At 45.7% G+C, this 18,093-nt stretch overlaps 1 protein-coding gene across 2 annotated transcripts in view; it reads right to left on the bottom strand.

The window, feature by feature from the left end:
* The window catches only part of LOC147421407 (carboxyl-terminal-processing peptidase 1, chloroplastic-like), a 70,183-nt gene extending 52,599 nt beyond the window's left edge, over nucleotides 1–17,584 (bottom strand). Inside the window, exon 1 of one of the 2 annotated variants that reach the window (XM_086502587.1) lies at nucleotides 17,067–17,584. In XM_086502587.1, coding sequence (XP_086358713.1) covers nucleotides 17,067–17,507 — 441 coding nt within the window. In that variant the 5' untranslated portion in view covers nucleotides 17,508–17,584. The remainder of the gene's footprint in view (nucleotides 1–17,066) is intronic. The other variant, XM_086502586.1, reaches the window with a different exon arrangement.
* Between the last annotated feature and the right edge of the window lie 509 nt (nucleotides 17,585–18,093).

Raw genomic sequence — 18,093 nt, 5'->3', positions numbered from 1 at the left:
GCTGCTGAAGAGGGCGAAGTGCGCCCGGGGGGGGGGCAAAGGACACACAAGGACAGAAGGGAGTGGGGGGTAGTGAGAGGGGGAAAACGTGCACGGATGGGAGGGGAGGGGGGGTCAGCAAGCAGCAAACGTTCTTTCAAACATTCATAACCCTCCATACGCAGACTTGTCCTAAGAGGTTTTTTTCTTGAGTGATGATGCCGAACACTTTCAAAGAGCTTTGGTACCAATGTAATGTGCAACGGAAGTGATTTATGGTGATAACTCGGAATGCGTGCTCAATGTGTACTCAAGATTCCTTTTAGTTCATGAGAGAGATGAACAATAGACTAGAGAAAGAAGTGAGATACTGAGTGAAGGTTTTGTGGGTGAAAGAGAGAGAAGGAAGACTAACACCAAATGGGATCCCAAAACCCCCTCCAAGGGGCCCCCCTCTCGATCGCTAGAGAGGTATTTGCTTTAGATTGCACAAATGTTGATACAATGGATCCAAGGTCTAGATGCTAAGATGTTGATGGGATCTTGATATAGATGCTCGCATCTGCGAGGCTAAGGGCTGAAAGTTGAAAACGCTAATGATGAGAGCTTGGATCTGCAAACATGACAAAGTTACATGCTGAAAACTGAAGGGCTGATCTGCTGTGGTGAAATGCTAGGGCTGAGATTTGCTGGCTGATGCAAACGTTAGGGATCTGCAAGTGCAACAGATGCTGACGATGGTGATGGTGAAAACACTGGGCTGAATCTGCTGTTGATGATGGCGATGGGCTGAATCTGATGGGAAAACGCCAATGGTCCTGCAATTGGAGACGTAATGCTTCTAGTTGTCTGCCCTTGATGGGTACTGATGGTCTGATGTAAAACACTATGGGTCTGGGGCTGATTTTACTAATGCTAGGGCTGATTTGGTATTGCGGGATCTGCTACTGCATGCCGAAAACGCTAGGTCATGGTGCTATTGAAGATGGCGATGAGGGTGGCTGAATACTTGATCCAAAAACGCCGAGGGTGGGTGCTGATGGAGAAATGCCAAAGTTGCCCTGCTCTCTAAGTGCCGTATGCCCATGAGGGTACTAACTGATGTCCAATAGATAATGCAAGGCTGAGTCAGGCAAGGCCCAATTAAAACCTCACTACTCTAACTCATGCTCACTTATCAATAAGTTTTCAACTCACTTATAAGAAGTGTTTTGTATGCACATAACTACCTACACCGGTACTAATACTAGACTATGGGAACACTCCATACTGCCTACAGCTAGCAGACACTGGTTGTGCTCATGTGCAATCAAAGGGTATGCAACTATGCTAAAGTGCCTAGACATGCACGTCCTGCATACAAGCTAACAAGGGTGCTAGAAAACTTCCTAGGCTGTCCTATACCCTAGAAGTACGAGTTAGCTTGTCCACATGCATATAGGGTCAATGTGCGTACAGGCTCACAAGGGTGCTAGAACACTTCCTAGGTTGTCCTAAACCCTACAAGTAGGACTTAGCTTGTCCACATGCATATTCAATCTGACAAGCAGATACTAGTACCAGTAGCAGCTATGTGTACCTAGAGTCTATTCATTGAGTCATGTCGGTTCTACGCCGGACCGCCCTTGTCACTTGTATAAGCAGTTTGTTATCAGCATGGAAAGCCTTTCCCAGCACGCTCTCTCTCTCAGATGCCGTCTCTCTTTCTAGCTTAGTGATCTCTCTCCTCCACGATTGCCTCGTATATGTATGTGGCACTGCAGGTGCTCCCTAGTGTCAGAGGATCTTATCGAAGTCGAGCCAAATTAAAGTCGAGGTGTCCACTGGATCGAAGGCTAGTTCATGTATTCATTGCATCTTCCGCTCCCTATTTTGAGTCTTGACAGAAAGGGTATCTTCGTCTTTCATCCTCAAGTGGTTCCATGCCGTCAAAACATCGGCTTCAAATTGGGGAATAAACCAAATAGATAAAACAACCTTTTGAACTTAGCCCAGTTCCTAGGCACTTTCCCGTGCAGTAAAAGCGTAGACCACCATGTTTGTGCATTCCCTTGACATGGGATGCCACCTTTCAAACTTTGAAGGATTCTAAAAGTTGCTACCACATAAAGCAAGGTCAAAGTGGTATCCTTGTGGCCCCAAAAAAGATGCTTTCCTTAAATTATTTCTTGCCCTTTCTCTGCTTCAAGTAGTCAGGATGAGTAGTTAGAGTCATCATCAAAGTTGTCAGGATGAGTAGTTTTTTGTGTCTATATGACGTGATCTCTTGTAGCTCTTTCTTGATCTGCTTTTCTAGTACTTTCGTTTCTTCGACTATCCTCTTTCTTCCTCACTAGAAGTAGAAGAAGAAGAAGGCTCAAACTGAGCACAACATTGGTGTTTTTTTTTGGACCCTTTCTTCGCCAAATCCTCACCAGTTGACTGCTGGCCAAGATAACCGGGGGAAGACTCGGACTTCCATCCTTTGCAAGAGTGTTTCCTGTATTGGAAGATTTCGTTGATCTTCCACTCCATGGATTGATCAATTTCCTCTGATGTCAATAGGGAGGCTTAGCAGATTTCAGCTTTGCTTTCCTTTCGTTGACAACTTGATTGGTGACCTTCTATCACCTCTAGTAAAATTATGGGATCGGTTGTTCCTTAAAAAAATTTGCATATTTAGTTCCTTAGAATACTTCTTCGTAAGGGGCTTTGAACTAGTGTTGGCTTCTAGTTTTCGCCGGAAGTCTACAAGCTGTGGAGCCTCAATTAAAGATTATTTGAGTTGGTCATCCAACTCTTCATTAGTCAAGATTATTTGAGTTGGTCGTCCAACTCTTGCATTGAAAGATCACAACCATTATAAGTCTGAGAGTTTACTTCACCTAACAAGCATTCTAAATAGAACTTTTGCACGTAACAACAAAGCTATTAGAGCACTTATCTACGTAAGAGATTACAAAATCACGATGAAATTTCTTAAGAGCATCACGATCAGAGAGTTTTGACCTGCGGTTGCTCTCCTATTGCAATGTGTTCAGTTTGCTCCTTTTGGTTTAATTCCTAGTACCCACCAATTTATAGAGTCCTGCTGAGGGGCCTAAATAACTTTAACTGAGCCTAGCGACTTCTTTACTAGTCGGATTCCAATGCCGATCGGCCCAACCATCTCATGGCTGCCTGACCTTGACTCCTGCGGGTGAAACTCTTGGCCACGGCCATTTCACATTGGCCATGCAATGTCCAAGCATTTGTAATTTTAACAAGAGGGTCCCAAAATTAAATAAAAATCAAGGGGGAAATATATATAGTGGTTGTCACAGTCTCATGACAGAGACCTGTATTAACAGTAGTGTCCTCAGTAGAGTTGTCTCTCCTGGTCGAGTTGCAGAGGAATGTCCAGCCCCCTGAGCCTGAGAGGAGGTGCGAGAAGGGTCAGGAGAAGAAGTTGTGGCCTCATTGGGGGGAATGGGGGAGGAGGATGGGAAGGGGGAGGCGGGGGCGAAACAGAGGAGTCGGTAAGCGGAGGGGGGGGAGGGGGCAAAGGTGGAGGGGCAGGCGGCGGTGAGGCAGAGGTGGACTGAGGCTCCTCAGGGATATCTTGTTATAAAGGGCCAAAACGGTTCCCTGTAGCAATAGCAACAAGGGACAGTCGGGACGGGGCCTAGAGACAGGCGAGGCTCGATTCCGAGACGAGGACGCGTGGGGATGGACGGAAAACAACATGCCAAGTGGGAACGCAGCCAAAACGTCTCGGGGACGGCAAGGAATGGCCAAGGACGGACGCAGTCAACTGTCAATTTTTTTTAAAATTTGAAAAACTTACCGCTTTTAACAACCAGTTTGACTCCAACAGTCATTTTTTGGAACTTTGAACTTTGAAGCAACCCAATGGCTAAAAGAGCCACCCTTTGGGTCACTATGTCTCAAGCTCTCCACCTCAAGTTCTCAACTCTCAAGCCAATTGCTCTGCGCCGCTACGGTCTAGCCTCTCCTCTCTACCGTCGCCTCTACGGTCTACCCTCTCCTCGGACCTCTATCCTTGAGTCTCCTCTCTACCATCACCTCTATCCTCAAGGCTCTCCACCTACTCCCCCTCCTCTACCTTCTCAACTTTCAAGCTCTCCTCTACTCTCTCTCCACCTACACTCTCCACCATCATGTCATCTCAAGCTAACTCCTCTTCTCAAGCCGGCTCTTCTCGAAGGAGGCCCACCGTGTAAACATGGTCATGGTGGTATGAAGTCGACTCTACTGGGCGTGGTCAAGGTGGTGATGCAAGACCATGGACATGCAAGCTACGGGTGGTGCAAACAAAGTACAAGCCCATCTTCTTCATGAACCTGACCACGAGGTGAAGTTTTGCCCACGCATTACACCCGAGAAGAGGTTGGAGCTTCTTGAGAATCTCTCAGTGTATGAGGTCGCCGAAGCAGCCAAGAAAGGCCGTTTTGTTACAGTTGATCCCTCCGCCACAGTGAAACCGTGAGAGCAAAGGCAAGCCAACCTTGGCTCCACCTCTCAAGCGTTCAAGTCAAATGCATCCGCATCGGGGGGCTTCCATTGCACATCGCCAAAGCACCCTCAACGAGAATTGGAATCCTAAATTGAGGAAAGAGGTGGATAGGTCGGTTGCCCGATTCTTCTTCCATGACCACATTGCCTTCCATGCTTCGCAGTGAGTGTACATTGTGACTTAAGCACAGTGCAATCTCTCATTTTGTATTTCATTCTAGGGTCTCCGTACTAACACAACATGCTCTTTTTTGTCTTGATAGGTCTCCATACTTTCGAACCATGGTTATGAAAATAGGGGAATATGGCTTCTCTTATGTGCCACCTTCATCGGAGAGGCTTCGCACCACCCTCCTTGACAAAGAGAAGCTTGTCGTGCAGCAAGCGGCCCAAGCAACAAAGGCCAGGTGGAATACATACTACTCCCACTTCATGCGGCGGCTTATGTGCTTGACCCCGAGTTTCAAGGAAGGCATCAAGAGATCGACAAGGAGGTGAGCAAAGGATGGCGGCTTGCATTGGAGCGCCTTGAGCCTGACAGCGACATTAGGCGCAAGATTAGAGATGAGCTACTCAACTACAGGCAAAAGAAGGGCTTCTATGGATGTGTAGATGCACACGTTGATTGCAACAAGATTGGCTCGGTTTTGTCATGGGAGGACTATGGAGGAGATGGCCCACATTTGCAGCGCTTGGCTATTCTTGTCCTTAGCCAAGCATGTACCACTAGTTGCTTGGAGCAACTATGGAGTGTGTACAACCACATTGCCTCTAAGAAGGGGAATCGCCTTGGGGTCGAGAGGGCCAATGATTTGGTGTTTGTGAGCGCTAACTTGCGCATGCTTTCCAAGAGCGTCACATACAAGGTAGATCCCTTCACTGAGTGGGAGATGATACAGAGAATCCATCTACGGCCGAGACACTTTTGGAGGACCTAGAGGAGGACTGCGAGGCCCCATATGTCACTGACAACCTCGACTATGATGATGAAGTGGAAATTCAGCAAGCGGGCACTTCCGGGGTTTGATGATCATTGATCACTCTAGAGTCTAGAGTCTACTCCTCTACCTAGCCCTTTACACTTTTTGTTATCCTTGTCCTTTTTGTGGCATGTACTTTTCATTTTGTATCCGACCCACCGTTCCATGTAACTATGCCTGTAGGAACCCATTGCTACTAGAAAGCGTAGGTACTAGGGCGGCCACCAAGAGGGACAGTGTGGCGAGTCCGACCCTATCAAGCCGTGGACATACTGCCAACCATCAGCTGACTGGCCACTAGGCCCTGAGGCCATACCAACTTGTGTGTCTTGGATACCTCCTTGCTATGACTGATCAGCCTTGGGAGGCTAAGCATTGTCCGAATATGTGCGGTCTAGCTGGGAAGGTGCAAAACCTCTGGCTGTGAGAGTTCATGATGAGAGTCACAAACACTTTAGGAAAAAGCGTTTATGGAAAATCACCAACTCCCTTTCTAAATATGACTAAAAATCTAAGAGCATTTTTGACAAAACAGTCACAAACCCTCTCCCCTACTATGTTTGAAATTGCTTGTTTTCGTAAGCGAGTTCGTGATGAAAGGATCACCAATTCACATCCAATTTTCCTTCAAAACAATGATTTAAAACACTAAACTTTCAACCATGAAACTTCAACTCTCATAGAAGCACAAATTCCATTCAAAACCCAAACCTCTTTCATGGAAACATGTAGCCTCGCCCCCCATTACATAGCCGTAACTTCAAACAGTTGAGAGGAATACGCGAGCTTCCACCTTCACGACGACCATTTTCTGACTTTGCAGAGGTTTAAGAGCTTCTAAATTAAAGCCCACACACCATTTTGATAAGGGGAAACCCTAATTCACTCCCTCACAGGCTCAGATACAAGATTGTGAAGAGACGAGACTGCAGCACACATAGATTGGGCAACCATGGAACCTATTGCACAATAGAGCAAGATTGCACGTTTTTCCACTAAAACGCAGCCTTCTCCTTCTTTCCCAAGGAATTTTCAGCTTAAGTGTCAATTTCTAGGCATTTTCAGCTCATTTTTGAGCCCAAAAAAGACCATTTTTGATGCAAAAAATCCCAAACGGAGTCACAAAAATCCCTAAATTTGTGGGATCGCTCGCATCAACATAAAAAGCATAGATATGCATCATTTTTCATCAATATTCAATTTTGGGTCACTTTCCATGCAATTCTGCAACGACGCTTGTGAGCTGCTATTTTCGACAGTTTTTGCCCACACCAGTCTTTATAGGCGAGATGAGCATGCCACCATGAAACACTAAGAATATTGTCACGTGCACATCTAACCCTATGTGTACGTGAACAAGCTACTTCATGACATGGGTTCAGTTCAGTTAGATTCGAAAGTGTTCTGGCACTTTTGTGAGTCTATTCGCAGACCGTGCATGTCCAGACTCCAGGCACTTAGAGTAGATGCATATCCTCTGGTTGCACACAGCATGATCCTCAAATTAGAGTCAGAACCCATCAAGAGCATGTTTACAATGCATAGACCTATTTTCCTTATTTTAGCCAATTTTCACTTATTATTTTTAAGTGACTTTTGTTGGGAAACTGGGTAGGGCAAATTAGCAAGCAAGTATATAAGAAACCCTAGCGCTAGTACTTTCTGGCAGAAGAGGCAGCAAGGACCTGCCATCCAAAAGTGCACCTTCTCAGCAAGACCCCCCCCCCCCCCCCCCCCCCCCGAGCGGATGACCTAGCGTTTTCAGCCAAGAACAGCCAGTGTTTTCTTCCATTGCAGATCAGCCCTAGCGTTTTGCATTTGCAGCAGCCTGGCGACAGCAGACAGATCAAGATCACTAGCGTTTTTGCAACAGTACCCCAAATCAGCCCTAGCGTTTTTGGACCAACACAGTCCCCTAGCGTTTTGCAGATTCTCCGCAACAAGACCACAAGAAGCATCAGCGTTTTCAGTTTGCAGCAATCAGACACCGCAGTAGAAGTCCCAGACCTCGCAGACCTCACCTTCCTGCAGAGCAGATCCTCGCCGAACGGTCAGACCCGCCGAAGTTTGTAGATTCAGCCCGAAAAACACAATTTTCAGCATCTACGTTTTCAGTGCGTCGTCGTGGCATCATCGTCATCGCCGTCGTCACCGACATAAAGTCAGAATTCAGCAGATAAAGATTTGCAGATTTCAGCCATTAGCGTTTTCAGATTTCAACCCGTCTCGTCCTCGGCCTTATCGTCGTCGACATCGTCGGCAAGTCCAAAGAATTGTAGAGATTTGTGCAATCAATAGTAGACCGCTCTTGCCATAGAGAGTGGGGGAGGAGGGTTTGACAACATTCTGGTGTCGTATTCTCTTCTCTCTCTATCTCTGTCTCAGTACCTTCATTCACAGTGTCTTCCACTTTGTTTGTGATCATTTGCACACTCTCACTAAAGGAACGGAAGGCTCTCCCTTCCATAAGTAAAAGGAACCCTTGAGCACAGTTTGGAGCACTCATCTTGAGCAAAGTTCAACATTCACATCCGCTGCACCTTACATTGGTATCAGAGCTTTGGCAGTGTTCTGTATCACTCAAGGAAAGAACCACAAGAACCACATAATTTTTATTTTTATTTTGCTTGTTGCGGTCGCACGTAACCCGAGTACACTTTGGGCGTGTCGATTCCTAATCGTGTTTTTAAAGAGTGACAAGAAACCCAAGAAAGAAGGGCTTGTCCAGCCTCCCCTTTTTTCTCTTTTTACTCGTTGAAAGCGGACCGTGCACTTAGCGGCTGGCCAATCGACGAGAGGTGGGGCAACCATAGAGCGTGAGCACAAAGAAAGAAAGGCCGAATTGGATCGCGAGCACAATGAAAGACGGTTACAGCGTGAAGCGCAGAGAGACCAACACATGAAAGAGTTGGACCTACTATTTTCTAATGTGCAGAGGCGTAGATCGCTGTCACGTGACACATCCAACCCTATGTGTCCATGGACAAACTACAGCACGACAAGGGTTCAGTCAGTCAAGTCAGTCTAGATTAGAAGTGATCTGACACTTTTGTAAGACTATTCGTAGACCGTGCATGCCTAGTCACTTAGTGTAGATGCATATCCTCTGATTGCACACAGCATGATCATAAGCATTCCCATCTGAATCCATCAGAATCCTTCAGGGGAATTTTCCAGTGCATTTAGCCTATTTTTCCTATTTTTGACATTTTTCACTTATTATTTTTAAGTGACTTTTGTTGGAAAGTAGGTAGGGCAAATTGAGTAAGTTTGTATATAAGCAAACCTAGACTAGCACTAATTGGCAGAAGAGGTAGCAGGAGCCCAAGCTCAACAGGCAACTTCTCAGCAAGACACTTGGTGGACTTTCCTTCAAGCAAAGACCATCTCTCCCCCTAGCGTTTTCTCATCAAGCATCGTCGCCGTAGAACTGCAGCACCTTGGCGTTTTCCATCAAGGAGGTCATCGCCACACATACCCCAGCAGCTAGCGTTTTGAAGATCTGCACCCCTAGCGTTTTTGGAGATCCCAACGTTTGCAGATTTTCAACCGTTACAGCTTTCAGCCTTGGCGATTTTCAGCAATGAAAGACCTGCAAATTCATCCCTAAAAGAGTAGCAGATTCAGCCCAAAGAACCTCAGTTTTCAGCCTACAATAGATGCAGATTTTCAGCCCTAAAGACCAGCAAAATCAGCGTTTTCGGCAACAGCAAATTTCAGCCCTTGGGTCGGTGTCGCCATCCCCGTCGTCATCGTTGACATAGCCTAGACTTGCATCAGTCACATGCATTCAGTTTGTACCAGTTTGTGCAATCATAAGTAGACCACTCTCGCCGACGAGAGTGGGGCCTTCGGAGGAGGGTTTTACGTCTCTGTTGTCGTATTTCTCTTCTCTCTCTATCTCTCAGTCTCATACACTTGCACGCACAGTGTCCTTTCACTTTGTTTGTGATCATAGCATTCTCTCATTAAGAATGGAAGGCTCTCCCTTCCATAAGAACAGTTCGGAGCACTCATCTTGAGCAAAGCGCAAACATTCATTCCGTTGCACCTTACATTGGTATCAGAGCTTTGGCAGTGTTCTGTATCACTCAAGGAAAGAACCACAAGAATCACAAGAATTTTTTTTTGCTTGTTGAGGTTGCACGAACCCAAGTTCACTTCGGCAAGTCGATTCCTAATCGTGTTTTTGAAGAGTGACAGGAAACCCAAGAAAGAAGGGCTTGTCCAGCCTCCTCTTGTGCCTCTGTTCACTCATTGAGAGCGGACAGTGCACTTAGCGGCCGGCCAATCGACGTGAGGTAGGAAAAAGCAACCTTGGTGTGAGCGCAAGGCCGCCAGGGGGTGCGCCCGCGGGAAAGAGCAGAACTCGGATCAAGAGAAGATCCTTCTCTAACACAGATTGCAAGCGAAAGAAGAACCTCAAGAACTCAAGAACCCAAGAACCCAAGTTCCTCGTGGACTTAAGAACCCAAGACCACAAGAACCCACGACTTCAGAATGGTCATCACCGAAGCGGAATGGATACTTCGCTTGGAGGTGATGAGCATGAGAGAGGAGAAGAAGAATTTTCCCCACCAGGAGGTTTTTCCGACCCTCCCCCTGCCCCATCTACGCGCACTAACTTCTATGGAGGAGTTGAAGAAGATGTTTCTGGAAAGAAAGTTAGAACGCGAAGCAAGAAATGCAGAAAGAATGGCAGAAATGGAACGCAAACACGCAGAAAGAAACGCAGAAAGAGAAGCAGAAAGAAAGGCAGCCAAAGCAAGACAAGAACAGAGCGATCGACACAGGAAAGAGTTCTAGCGACTCTTTTCTCAAGTTCAGGCACACATGCAAGAGATTTGGGGAAAGGAGACTCTCTCAGTCTCTTCTTCTCCCAAGCATGACACACAGGATTTGCATGATTATGAGAAGCATGATGAATTGAATGACAATGATTTGCATGATGATTTGAATGACAATGATTTGCATGATGGATTGAATGATAATGATGCGCATGATGATTTGGATGATAATGATCGACATGATGATCAAGACGTGATTTCTCACAAGCATGATGAGTTGCATGAAGATGATGTGATTCTTCACAACGATGATGTGTTAGTTGATACTTTCTCTAGTGAAGCTAGCCTCATTGCAGATTCGATCAATCACGAAGGATCGATCTTGGCTCTCGAGCCTAGGTCCAAAGCACCCCTTCAGGAAGAACCGACCTTGGCTCTTGAGCCTAGGTCCAAAGAACCCTCACAGAAAGTACTATGTGTTCGCATGATTAGTACGCACGCATTGATCGAGTGTTTCATTCGTGGTCGTTTCCTGTATTTTAGTCAGCGTCTTTATGTGATCTCTTTTCCTAGGCATGACATATTGTACGTTGAGCACGTTTCACTCATGAATGAGCACAGATGTATGCGGATTTTTCATGAAAAGCTGAAAAGTATGTATGTACGGAAGGCAAATTCCATGTCTCTTCCTTGGCATGACACATTCGTAGAAAGAGCACATGAAAGTATGAGCACCAAGCATGGGCATTTCCGTTGTGAATTACCACAGTTGATTGCTTTAGATCAAAAGAGAAAGATTCGATCTCATTGTTTGCGTGTGTGTGGTGAATGTTTTGGCACTCTGTCTATTGGTTCATCTACATTGCATGCACAGTCTTTAAGGAAGACAAGATTTTTTCCAATCACTTTACATGGAATAGGTATGTTCATGTTTTTGTGTTGGAAGTGGTTTCAGGAATTTTCAGCCATGGAGATTCTTGAAGAAGAAAGAAGCATGACTCTCGACGAAGTTGAAGCATTGAAGGAGCTACAGAAGACTATGTGCCGCTTTCGGCACAGCCCAAAGAAGCAAGCGTTGCAGACCTTTATGAAGTTCAAGTACCGCACGACCCACACATCGGAGTGGGTCGGCGAAGAATCCCTTCCAGGATTCCGAATGCTATTGGCGATCTCCCTCGACACCATACAGTTCAGTACCAGTACCTCACTTTGAAAAGGAGGGGATGTCACCTGACACATCCAACCCTATGTGTCCATGGACAAACTACAGCACGACAAGGGTTCAGTCAGTCCAGTCAGTCTAGATTAGAAGTGATCTGGCACTTTTGTGAGTCTATTCGTAGACCGTGCATGCCCAATCACTTAGTGTAGATGCATATCCTCTGGTTGCACACAGCATGATCATAAGCATTCCCATCTGAATCCATCTTTTCCAATGCATTTAGCCTATTTTTCCTATTTTTGACATTTTTCACTTATTATTTTTAAGTGACTTTTGTTAAAAGTAGGCAGGGCAAATTGAGTAAGTTTGTATATAAGCAAACCTAGACTAGCACTAATTGGCAAAAAAGGCAACAGGAGCCCAAGCTCAATAGGCAACTTCTCAGCAAGACACTTGGTGGACTTTCCTCCAAGCAAAGACCATCTCTCCCCCTAGCGTTTTCTCATCAAACATCGTCGCCGTAGAACTGCAGCACCTTGGCGTTTTCCATCAAGGAGGTCATCGCCACACATACCCCAGTAGCTAGCGTTTTTGAAGATCTGCACCCCTAGCGTTTTTGGAGATCCCAGCGTTTGCAGATTTTCAGCCGTTACAGCTTTCAACCTTGGAGATTTTCAGCAATGACAGACCTGCAGATTCATCCCTAAAAGAGTAGCAGATTCAGCCCAAAGAACCTCAGTTTTCAGCCTACAGTAGATGTAGATTTTCAGCCCTAAAGACCAGCAAAATCAGCGTTTTCCTTAGCGTTTTTGGCAACAGCAAATTTCAGCCCATAGTGTTTTTGGACAGCAGATAAAAGATTGCAAATTTCAGCCCTTAGGTAGGTGTCGCCATCCCCGTCGTCATCGTCGACATAGCCTAGACTTGCATCAATGACATGCATTCAGTTTGTACCAATTTGTGCAATCGTAAGTAGACCACTCTCGCCGACGAGAGTGGGACCTTCGGAGGAGGGTTTTACAACGTCTCTGGTGTCGTATTTCTCTTCTCTCTCTATCTCTCAATCTCATACACTTGCACGCACAGTGTCCATTCACTTTGTTTGTGATCATAGCATTCTCTCGTTAAGAACGGAAGGCTCTCCCTTCCATAAGAACAAAAGGAACCTTGAGCACAGTTTGCAGCACTCATCTTGAGCAAAGCGCAAACATTCATTCCGCTGCACCTTACAATCGCAAAGAATCAAGAGAAGGAGACTCTCTCAGTCTCTTCTTTTCCAAAGCATGACACACATGATTTGCATGATAATGATAAGCATGATGATTTGCATGATCAAGATGTGATTATTCACGAGCATGATGATTCGCATGATATAGATGTGATTACTCACAAGCATGATGATTTGCAGGATAAAGATGTGATTGTTCACAAGGATGATGGTTTAGTTGATACTTTTTCTCATGAAGCTAACCTCATTGCAGATTCGATCAATCACAAAAAACCGATCTTGGCTCTCGAGTCGAGGTCCAAAGAACCCCCACAAGAAGCATTATGTGTTCAAATGATTAGTCAGCACGAATTGTTCGAGTGTTTCATTCGTGATGCTTTCCTGTGTTTTAATCATCGTCCTTATGTAATCCCTTTTCACAGGCATGCCATATTGTACGATGAACACGATTCACTCATGAATGAGCACGAATGTATGCCGATTACTCATGAAAAGATGAAATGTTTGCACCCAAGGAATTCACATTCAATGTCTCTTCCTTGGCATGACACAGTATCAGAAAGAGCACAAGAAGGATTGAAAATCAAGCATCGGCATTTCCATTGTGTTTTGCCACAGTTGATTGATTTAGATCAGAAAGTCAAGATTCGAATCCATTGTTTGCGTGTGTTTGATGAACGATTTGGCACTCCATCTCTATGTTCATCTACATTGCATGCACAGTCTTTAAAGAAGACTAGAATTTTTCCAATCACTTTACATAGAATGGGTATGTTCATGTTTATGTGTTAGAAATAGTTTCAAGAATTTTCATCCTCGGAGATTCTTGAAGAAGGTAGACGCATGACTATAGACGAAGTTGAAGCATTGAAGGAGCCACAGATGACTCTGTGTTGCTTTCGGCGCGGCCCAGAGAAGCAAGAGTTGCAGACCTTTATGAAGTTCAAGTACCCCACGACCCACGCATCAAAGTGGACCAGCGAAGAGTCCTTCACACGATTCCAGACGCTGTTGGCGATCTTCCTCGACGCCATACAGTTTGGTACCACTACCTCACTTTGAAAAGGAGGGGATGTCACGTGCACATCTAACCCTATGTGTACGTGGACAAGCTACTTCATGACATGGGTTCAATTCAGTTAGATTAGGAAGTGTTATGGCACTTTTGTGAGTTTGTTCGCAGACCGTGCTGTCCAGGCACGTAGAGTAGATGCATATCCTTTGGTTGCACACATGATCATCATATTAGAGTCGGAACCCATCAAGAGCATTTTTACAGTGCATAGACCTATTTTCCTTATTTTAGCCAATTTTCACTTATTATTTTTAAGTGACTTTTGTTGGAAAACTCAGTAGGGCAAATTAGCAAGCAAGTATATAAGAAACCCTAGCGCTAGCACTTTCTAGCAGAAGAGGCAGCAGGGACCTAACATCCAACAGTGCATCTTCTCAACAAGACCCCCCCTCCCCCCCCCCCCCCCCCCCCCCGGGGCGGATGACCTAGCGTTTTCAACCAAGAACAACCAGTGTTTTCAGCCAAGAACAGCCAGCGTTTTCTTCCATTGCAGATCAGCCCTAGACGTTTTTGCAGCAGTACCCCAAATCAGCCCTAGCGTTTTTGGACCAGCACAGTCCCCTAGCGTTTTGCAGATTCTCCGCTACAAGACCACAAGAAGTATCAGTGTTTTCAGTTTTCAGCAATCAAGTACCGCAGTTGAAGTCCCAAACCTCGCAAATCTCACCTTCCCGCAACAGATCCTCGCCGCACGGTCAGATCCGCCGAAGTTTGCAGATTCAGCTCGAAAAATGCAGATTTCAGCATCTGCATTATCAGCGCGTCGTCGTGGCATCGTCATCATCGCCGTCGTCACCGACATAGAGTCAGAATTCAGCAGATAAAGATTTGCAGATGTCAACCATTAGCATTTTCAGATTTCAGCCGGTCTCGTCGTCCTCCTCATCATCGTCGACATTGTCGGCAAGTCCAAAGCATTGTAGAGATTTGTGCAATCAATAGTAGACCGCTCTCGCCAGAGAGAGTGGGGCCTTCGAAGGAGGGTTTGACAACATTCTAATGTCGTATTCTCTTCTCTCTCTATCTCTCAATCTCAGTACCTTCATTCACAGTGTCTTCCACTTTGTTTGTGATCATTTGCACTCTCTCACTAAAGGAACGGAAGGCTCTCTCTTCCGTAAGTAAAAGGAACCCTTGAGCACAGTTCGGAGCACTCATCTTGAGCAAAGTTCAACATTCACATCTGCTGCACCTTACATTGGTATCAGAGCTTTGGCAGTGTTCTGTATCACTCAAGGAAAGAACCACAATATTAATTGCTTTATTTCTAAAAAGCTTTTAAGCTTTTGATTTTGGGGCTCTGCTTTTGGGCATCCCTTGTAACAATAAATAAGTGGGCAGGGCCTCACTTCTCAGAGCATCTGGACACAGAGTCTCAGAGTGAGCACCTACCCACTCTCTTGTACTTTGAACACAGATTGATACAAAAAGAAATACAGAAAGGGGCGCCAGTCTTTAGGGCCAATATCTCTAGGCACGGTACTACGTCGGGCCGTGTCGACTCAAGTGTGAATTGTGAACTGGTTTAAAGTGAATCTTTGTTGTGTCGCGGTAGAATCTTGACTTGGGGTGTCCAAGTTTGTTACACTCAGCGTGGTCAGTCGAGGGGGCTTCAAAAGAGTCCCTCTTGGGTGGAGCACAAGCCTCCATTTGTGTCTGCTACTACTAGTGAGCGGGATGTCGACGCGTCCTTTGTTGCTGTGAGCCCTTTCTTTGCGGATTTTCAAGCAACAGAGGGAAGGCCGAAGACCATGACGAGGAAGGGTGCAAAACGATAGAAGGGGGATGGGAGGGAGGGTGGGGGCAAGGCTGGTAGGGTAGGGGGAAAGCACCGGGCGGCAGGTTGAGATAGGGCAGCGCGCAATGAATAGGGGGCTGGGAGCGGGCAGCACAAGCAAAAGAGCGCAAGCGAGGGGACCAATAGGATCCAGCTTACTCGTAATTTGATCAATGAATCATTGATTAGAATGTTCCAGATTATGTAACATTATGTGAGTGGGCTCACACAAGCAATTGTAACCGCGACAATTCATCAATATAATAAAGAAATACTGATAGGGGCGCCTAGTTAAGGAGCCAATATCTTTGAGAGTGGAACTCTAACACACTTTCTGTCTTGTCTACAGCGTTATGTTTTCAAGTTCAGTTTTTGTTTTTAGTTCAGGTAAGTGTTGTTGCAGTTGTTTTACCGCCTTGTCAGATGACTCGCCTGTTTACAGATTGCGTACTAAGGTACATATACAAACGTACTATTGTACATTTGACACTTTCAATAGAAATTTAGAGATATACAAGATGTCAGTCCATCACAATTATCTGGAGAGACATGTCATACACATTCATCAAAAGAGATAGAATCTCCTTGCAAGGATTCCAGGCCTCTATAAGTATCCAAACAATACTACAGTCATTGTTATTTCTTCTGCCAAAAACTAACAAACCAGTAAAGAAACATAGTACTCTAATAACCCAGAGTATAGGCCAAAGATAAGAGGGTGAAATTGCAGCAAAATTCTCTACTAGCCAGAATATCATTCAATATACTACTTAAACTTCGATCAAACTACTCAAATCATTGAGCGGACATACTATTTTGATAACTAGCAGTATGCAGCAGCGATAGAATGCTTGCAGCTAAAATAGAAGAAAATGCAAGTTATAGAAAAAATCCCGTATTATCCATTCGGTATGTATTGAAAACATACCGTACAAGTAAACGTACTGACCAAACTATGTATTATCCATTCGGTATGTATTGAAAACATACCGTACAAGTAAACGTACTGACCAAACCATGTAGTACTCATCCTACCTTGCAACTCGGGTGCCAAGAATATTTAAAAGCTTTGCTAGACAAACTCACACTTTGTGGGATCTAGCAAGGACTCCAAGAAGGAACACGAAAAGCCAATTATGATTGGAATGCCAATAAGCTACCGTGAGATGAAGATAGTGGATAAACGAAAGAGTGGACTATTCTTTAAACAAGGCAAAGCATAGTCACAAGGGACGCCCATTTTGGGCTTCCCATCCCCTCTTTTCCGTCCCCACTTGCCGTCCGCCCTCTATTTTACACTAAAAATCCATTTGAGCCCCCCGTCCCCTGACTATGAGGCAAAGTGTGTGTGGCCACCATCAATAAGGGTGGCATAATGCACCTAGAGCAAGACACTTTGACCTTCGTTAGCTTATATCCTTATTGGTGGCCACAAGTGAAGCGAATGCCTTTGTTTAGTGTCATGATGCACCTAGTTGAAGTCATCCTGGCATACACAGCATTTTTATGTGCATACATGTTTCTAATGTCAGCTTCAAAAAGCTATAACGTTAGCAGTACTCCACATAAAGGGGACAAACTGACCAGCCAAGCTTCGGAAGACCATTTATGAGAACGAGCATCAAGGAACCTCTCGTTAACGACCTTCCAGGCCTCTGCAACGATGTATTCATTGCTTACTTTGTCATCTTTACCAGAATACTTTGGGGAGGGGCCAGCGATTGAAGTGCATGGACTGGTTGGGTCTGAGAGGGTCATCCGTTGAGGAGAGGCCTGCGATGGTGTGTGGGTAGAGGAGAGGGCTGCAAGAGCCAAAGGAGGAGGCTCTGCAAGAGAGCAACAAAATGCCAACGCAGCCGATGCCACAAAGCAAGCCACTGCCTCCTCTGCTGTACGTTTCGCGCCCTGAGAAAGGCCCAGATATTGCTGGTTTCTCACCCGCAGCTGCTTATCCGCAACATCGCAGCAGCAGATGGGAGAAGTCGGCTGCAATGACAGAGCTCTTGCGATCCAGTACGTACCCATCGAGCGTCGTCGTAGTGAAATCGTCTGGGGCTATACTGGCTGCACAACCTCGTTACTAAATGACACCTCCTTCTGGCTCGTTGATAGGTGTGTGTATGGTAACTTTATAGATCACGGCCTCGCGGACAAGTTCACACCGAGTTTGCACTGAGTTCACACCAAATTTGGTGTGGTGTGCAGATCCTCTCCAGTTCACACCATGTTCACGTTGAGTTCACACCAAATTTGGTGTGGTGCACATACCTCCGAGTTCACACCTAGTTCAAATAACGATCAGATGGCCCGGATTGCACTCGCCTCGTGATGCCTATTGTGGGCCATTGATCCCACCTCCCTAGGGAGGTGTCAATTAGTGACGAGGGCTGCACAAGTGAAAGTGGGTGTCTCTGAGGAGTCGATGATGCATTTATAGGATGGAATTCTAGCACAGACCTCGAAACAATGAGTTGATGTAGGTAGAGGTCCTCCCGCCTCGGGACTAAGTGGCATGGGCATGGGAGGGTGGGATCTACAGTGACGCGATTGTGGATCGCAAATCTTGGTGACGGTGTCGAAAGTAATCTAGGGTACCCGCACCCCAAATCTA

This window comes from Adiantum capillus-veneris, chromosome 27 (genome assembly GCF_014529385.1).
Source record: "Adiantum capillus-veneris isolate H3 chromosome 27, ASM1452938v2, whole genome shotgun sequence".
Classification (NCBI taxonomy): domain Eukaryota; kingdom Viridiplantae; phylum Streptophyta; class Polypodiopsida; order Polypodiales; family Pteridaceae; genus Adiantum; species Adiantum capillus-veneris.
The sequence above is the reverse complement of the archived record's forward strand: the minus strand, read 5'-3'. Positions and strand labels throughout refer to the sequence as shown.